The sequence below is a fragment of the Cibotium barometz genome, chromosome 16 (assembly GCF_041138505.1).
Source record: "Cibotium barometz isolate CiBa-2024 chromosome 16, ASM4113850v1, whole genome shotgun sequence".
NCBI classification, from domain to species: domain Eukaryota; kingdom Viridiplantae; phylum Streptophyta; class Polypodiopsida; order Cyatheales; family Cibotiaceae; genus Cibotium; species Cibotium barometz.
This window is the reverse complement of record NC_141061.1, coordinates 3,307,438-3,314,617: the sequence shown is the minus strand read 5'-3', so window position 1 is coordinate 3,314,617 and position 7,180 is coordinate 3,307,438. Positions and strand designations below refer to the sequence as shown.

Here is a 7,180-nt window from a genome sequence, read left to right as displayed (position 1 = left end):
TTTAGTATAAAATCAAATAAAATCCCTATGTTATCTGCATGACTAGTACGTGCTTGCTCTGCCAGCTTCCCCACACCGCCTCCACACAGCGATCTATTGTGTTGGCTTGGACCAAAACTCTAATGGTAGAATCTCCCAATTTTTCCATGATTATTAGTCTATTGCTCATCAAAAGCCACTTTTAGCACACTACCTTTCAATTCTGCTTGGAGGCCCCCTTCCTTGACTCAATTTTGCATGTAGACTCAATTCAGGCCACAAACCTAGTTGTGTGTTTCTGAGCATTCATCAATTCAATCATCACATATTTTTATGCATAGATCCTCGTAGCAAGTCAAATGCACAGCAAAACAAATGTCAAGCACACAAACCTGCTGGCAAAGCTTCTGAGCTAAAAAGGGTTCAGCAAAGTAACTATTGTTCTCTTTTCTGAAGGCCACGAGAACAAGCCTTTTATCTTTTAATTCATTTGATTGCCCAGGAAATATAGCTTAGTGCCTCTTGCATCCCCGATCCCATGCCCATTTGTTGAGGTAGAACTGGTCTAACCTGGCTAAATTAGCTGACATATTACTAACATTGTATTATACAAAATGTCAAGCTTCTTAATTACACAACTCCCTTCTTGAAGACCTCACTGGTGAGAGACCTTTCAGCAGATGGCTCTGTCAAGAGGTCAATATGTAGTAGCTTTTCGTGCGCTTTAACCTTGAGTGCCTGAAAAAGAGGGCATGGTCGACTGGCTCTGTCTCTGCATTTGGCTGCTATAATCTACTGGTTGAGACACGTGAAGAGGATGCATAACTGGCAGCACGAAATCAGTTGGATCAAGTCTCTGAGAAGAAGAATATGGAGACACCCCATAGATTGCAGCAGGAGAGAAGCTCTTGGAAGAACTGGCATTTTCAGCAGGCATGTTCTGGTGACGAGGAACAACATAAGGCGGAACGTCACGGTGGTGAGCACACAGATCACAGAGAGCTTGAGAAGATCGATGCAAATCTAATTGTTGCCATCCTGATTCAGAGGAATGGTCTTTCTGCTTCCCTTGTGATTGTGTGTTTTGCCATTGCAAATATGTCAATGGTGCTGGGACGGGAGGCTGACATGGAGGCTGATTTGTTTGTTCATGCTGTGAAGGCAAATAGATTGATTGGAAGTGGTGAGCTTGTGAGGCAACTTGTGCCAAAGGCTGCATCACTTGACTCTGCTGCCTTTGGTTGGATTCCAATGGTTGTGCTGCCAGTGGTGGATGAGGCAGTTGATGCATGCATGGCTGCTGCACTGTTGCCTGCATCCAGGAATGCTCGAAGGAAAGTAAAGCCCCCTGAAGCAATTGTGACTGCTGTGCATCAGCATGGGCAGGGCAGTATGATGAAAAACTTGAAGATGAATGCCATTGCTGCATAATTGTTTCGCTTTGTGGCACAACTGCAAGCTTTAATGCCTCAGTTTGACTGGATGATAGCTGTTGGAGTGAAGGCAGCAGTACAGGTTTGTGTGCCACATAATCACCATTATTGGCGTGCACCTGGTTAGCCATCTCATCCTTTAACATTTGCAGCTTCACCAATTTTGCACGTGTCTCAACAATTTCTTGCTTGTCTCGTAACACTTGGACACATCGTTGAACCTGACAACAATCATAAAACCTCCAAATGTGTTGTGACAGTAGCCATTCATGACACAAGATATAGCAAAACCTCTAAACAGACACAATTCTCGTGTGCATCCACGCTGAGAGGCGTGTGTGTGTGTGTGTGTGTGTGTGTGTGTGTAGAGAGAGAGCAGCAGCAAAAAGTTGGGAGTTACCTCTGTGAAATGATTACTAAACACTTTTAAGTTTTCATTGTGCTCCCTGTGCTTGCTAGCCACAGATAGTTTCAAATTCATCACTGATTGATTCAAATTGAAAACGTGCGATTCAAGCTGTGACAACCTTCCACTCATACCCTCAAGAACTTGCAAAAGTTTGTCACCATACTTCCTCATGGTATCCTCAACTGCATTAACTACAGTGGAATTTAATTCCTCCTTTTCTTGGGCCTTTTCAGACATTGAAAAGTCACAAACTGGAGCCTCTCTTGCCCTGTACACCTGCCAATTTCATTAGGAATCAAAAGCTTAGGGTGGCAAAGGAGTTAAGTATGTGGCTAATGTAGGACAATAGAATTGTTCTCTCCCTAAATTACATGACCATACAATACCAAAACTACAACATGCTAAACAACAGATATAAGAATATAGCACAGCGAAACGATAGATAGCAAAACAAAGAGCAATAGATAGAGATAGGTACAATGTGATGGTGCTGTCTATCTATGCGCTCTCAAGTAGAGCTTAGAGATAGACTCTAGATGGAGGAAGTACTCAGTGTAGAGGGTGTGGGATAGTCACAAGCATTGGATACCTTAGCTTATGATAACTATGTCCATACATAGTGTTGCAGGTGGTGTCCATAAATAGACATGGTCACCAACCTCAAAACGCTGCCAACCGACCATCACCCACTAATAATGAACCCATACCCTAGCCCCAGCTAACGCTTGAACCCCTGACCGTCTCCTAACCATTGATGGTCACAATAATGATTCCATCAGTGTCTAAGTCGGGGTTCCCACCAAAGACACGTGCACCAATGGCTTCTCCTCATAATGGGGGCCTTTATAAATGTGCATCAAACATAGATGTGAGATACATGCTGAGAGGCGGACATTGAGCATATACTACCCACCCCCCCTCAATGTCTGCCCAAAGACAGATTATGTTCTTGGTCCGACGCCAAGTTGATAAAGATGGCAAGTGAGCTGATCCATCCCAAGAGCCTTGGTGAAGATGCCGACATAGTTCTGGTCTGTGGAATAGTACTCCAGCTCCACTATCTCATCCTCAATCAGTTCTTGCACATAATGAATTGAATCTCAATGTGCTTCGTTCGAGCATGAAGAGCATGAAACACAAGGTTCTCGGCAATAGCCATGTAACTCTGGTTGTCACATTGCGAGGCTGTAGCCCTACTAATCTGAACTCTCATGTCCACTAAAATCCTCCTCAGCCATTCTTCTTCACAAGCAGTAAAACAAGCTGCCTTGTACTCAGCTTCTATAGAAGAAAGTGCCACAGTAGGCTGCTTCTTGTTGGTCCAAGAGAAAGCATCGGAACCAAGCGAAAAACACTCTCTCCAGAAACTGATTTCCTAGCATCACAATCTCTTGCCCAATCTGAATCACAGTAACCCACAAGAGTGTCACCTGCATTGTAAGTGATGCTGAACTCAACAGTACCTTTGATGTACCTGAGTACTCTTTGGTTCTGATTTTGTCTTATGTTCCACCGAGATAGTCTTGTAGGAACAATGGGTTGTGGTTAAGATGGTTCCTGTACATATAGCTCTATGGAAAGATGAGACGTATATAAACCTGACTTTAGAGTCTGTTGTCAGATGTGGCTAGACTTTCTCAAATTCATTTCCAATGTCAGAGGAGGGGAAGTATGTTACGTACATGATGCTAACCTTGGGTTAGCCGGCCTAATCTTGGATTAGGGGACCCCAAAGATTAGTGCAGCAGGTTGATTATATAAGCGAAGGTGTTAATTAGTGTTATCCCATAAGTTATAGATATTTTTAGGTCTATAGCAGCTATATAAATGGGTGAGCCTCTTGAGTGGACGCTTGTATTTTATCATGTTGTCAGATGACACAGGCATAGCTATGCCTAGGCTTAGGACACGGTCCACTCCAATCCTTAGCCCTTGTGCTCGGGGGTGGTCTACCATTGCAAACCTATGGTTGGGTGGTGAACTAGCCTGCACCCCTTTAATTTGGTTGCTCATCATGCTTGTCCTATGTTTAGGTGATCTATGGGCTCTAGGTAATCTATGGGCATAACAAAGAGACAAGGTTACTGAGTGTTGATGAGAATTGGGTTTGTGCGCGGGTGGTAGGATGATGTTCCCAAACTTCTCCTCCTCATAGGCCAATGCCTCCAAACACTGTTTGTCCCACCACACCTGTGTATCCTAATGATCCCCTGGAACTCACTATCACTTTGGCCTTTGTCCCGTTATCAATAAAGCTCAAAAGTAGCCGCACAGCTCCACAATAGTATGACCTGTGCATGCATCACTATACATGCTGGGCCTGATGCATGTGACAATGGAGGGCCGTAGTCAGCTTCCCAACAGTGCAGTGGGCTACCAGCGAGCACTGCAGGAGTCAGTGGTCACATTCATCATCCCTAGACATGGATGCATATGTCATACTATTGGGAAATCATTACGAACAGTGTTAGCACAATGTTGGCCATTTGTGAGCCTTATTTCTAATGAGAACCATAAATTGGGTGGTCACCTGTATCATCCCTAAGCATGTGTGCATGTGTCATAATATCGACTCACGAGAGGAACCATTAGATGAATGTTGGCAGAATGTGTGCATGTGTGCATGTGTGCATGTGTCATAATATCGACTCACGAGAGGAACCATTAGATGAATGTTGGCAGAATGTTTAATTTTTTAGCCCTGTTAATAGAGGAACAAGGGCCCAAAGTGTTGTGAGGATTAAAAATGCACACGAGGAGATTAAATGCAAGTGCACCTAAGAAGGATTTCCAGATTCCCAACGTACTAGCCAATGAGAAAGACACACTGGGAACAATTAGAGCAGGCATTGACAGCAGAGAAGGGGAGGATTCTGGCATGGACCAAGGCTGCAAGTTTGGGCATATTTTTTAGCTGAGGCCAAGATTGAGTTTTTTATGGCCATCATGCCATGTTTGGGCATTTCATCTGTCAAATATATGAAAATTTTTGAAATCCTCATAAAAAATACACGTAAGCCATAAAAAAACCCCTGGTTTTAACCCTAGCCCCAACCAGGGACCATGCATGTGAAAAGGGCCACAAAGGGGTTAAAAATCCCCAACTTTAAGTCCTCTATAGCAAGTCAACAGGCCAACCTGCTGGTGTCATATATGGATGAATCTCTTTATCTATCCTCTCGTGTTTCGCTTAAACATTTACAATTCAATGCTAGAATCTAAATTAAGAGTGACCTTTGATCAGACAGCATATTCTCATGCCAAATTTTTTCTCTCAACAGCCACTACACCGGTAAAGAGACTGGTGATGTTCTCTCAACAGCTACTACACCAGTGCCAACATCACAGATTCAAACATCATCGTCCTCTCCCAAATTCCAGATGATGCAAAGCATGCACAAGATGCATGATGAAAAAGAGCATGATAAAGAGCAACAAAGCCTGATAGAAAAGCAGCAAGGAAGGAACAATTTCAGTAGAAGCCAAATAGCACAATTTGGAAAAAAGAGGCAAGCTTTGGATGAAGAATGCCATGGGCTCAAAGCCCTTCTCCTTTGCTGAAGCTCTTGCTATAGGTCAGGAGTAGGAGCTGATGGTGTTTGAGAACAAAGGAAAAGGACAGTCATTCTCTTTCAAACGTATGGTGTGTTAATGATTAATAGTAAGGATGCGTGGGTCTTACGAGCAGCCCCAACCATGTCACACAAGCAGCTAGCGTTATGTAGAGTCTTCCAAACATTAGGTACAGCAGAACACGTCTACAAATAAGGATTTTCATGTAGATGATGAACAACATCAGGGTCAACTAGGGCTGAGGCACATGCTTATTAACCACCACACATGATGAACCAGCTCTCTGGTAGTTTTGAGGGTGTTTGTGAGGTGTGATTCTTTACACTATGGTGGTAGTTTGACATTAATTTTTAGTGATTGCTAGTAATTTGTGGCGCTTCTCATCTTTAATCCAGTGATCTTCTTTAGTGATAATCATGATTTAGAAGAGGCCATTACATGGAAAAGGTTTCTTAAGCTGCTGCACTCAAAATTGCAAGCACAAGGAGTCAAGGTAAGAGTGGTACCATGGCCATTGATGACGAGGACGAGGACGAGGACGGCGATGATGGATGATGCTGCTTTTTTGCACCCCCCTGAATTTTCCCTCGGTATTTCTTTACTGTGACCCAAAATCCATGTTGGTGCCTGTTCAAGTCTCAGAAAAACCACAGCTGGGTCTCTCGCACTGCAGACAAGTGTCAAGAAATGGCCAAAAAAACCCTTGCCCACCACCATATGCTTGATTCTATATTCGAATTGCTGCTCTGCATCATAAATCTACGGGTGCATAGATCTTTTCTATCTTAGGCATTAAAGCGGGCATTATTAATTAATGCGTAAGGTAGATTCAAAGGCGCACCCTAAGGTATTACTAGTACTAATCCGTCGGAAAAGAGAGAGAGAGAGAGAGAGAGAGAGAGAGAGAGATGTACAAATGAACTGATGCACGAGAAATGAATCATTTAGTGTTATGCATATATTCTATAGCTGGTTTATATTCTAACCTAAGTTTAATTTATGGTGTGGCCTGCTTTAGCCTCAGAAAATTAGGAGGAAAAAAATTCTACTTTTCTTATGTTTCAATTCATATGTAACCTTACAGTTGTTACTTTCATGTACCTAGCTAGGTCTATTTTCAACACTAAAGATGCTTCAATTTGACAATTTCTCTCTCTATTATGATGAGTTTATGGTTGTGGATGTGGATGTGGAAGTGTAAACAAAATGTTGATAGATAGGTGATAGGTATGTGTGTAAACCCCCTTAGGACACCACTCCCCACCTCTCATTCAAAGGGGCCCAATCAAATTTCCTCTTCATTTATTTATTTGAACATATCTAAATTGAAGAAATAGCCCTTAGATATTTATTTGAACACTATCTTATTGAAGAAAATAGTCATTTGCAAACTGATTGGTGAAATTCAATGGATTTAAAAGGCATGGTAAGAGAGAACTTGCCCACCCCTTAGATTCAAAGCTAGGCTTTTAAGAGGTTTAGGATGCTCCTACGATGCTCCGACTTTTATGGACAAGCTCATTGGATGGATGGTATCATAGTGAGTCGTCATGCCTAGTATTCACAACACTCTCTCTTTATCAAGCATCCATACCACGCAGGATGTGCTTGACCAAGAATATACAAGAGAACACAAAAATGCCCACTCGCCTAGAAATGAACACAAACCATAACACCAAGAAGAAATTACAAGGAAGGAATCTCAACAAGGATGATCATTGAAGTTGGCCATGTCCTCCTCCTCCTTCTTGAAGCAATCCTTGATGACATGTCTCTTCTTTTTACA

General features: G+C 42.6%; 1 protein-coding gene across 1 annotated transcript; it reads right to left on the bottom strand.

Moving 5' to 3' along the window:
* Positions 1-253: 253 nt before the first annotated feature.
* LOC147630265 (uncharacterized) lies at positions 254-6,388 on the bottom strand. The gene is made up of 3 exons (XM_086810106.1): positions 5,901-6,388; positions 1,813-2,097; positions 254-1,633 (listed from the first exon to the last, which is right to left on the bottom strand). The coding sequence occupies exons 1-3, from the start codon at positions 5,907-5,909 to the stop codon at positions 704-706; spliced, it is 1,224 nt and encodes a 407-aa protein (XP_086666232.1). The 5' UTR covers positions 5,910-6,388; the 3' UTR covers positions 254-703.
* Positions 6,389-7,180: the final 792 nt, after the last annotated feature.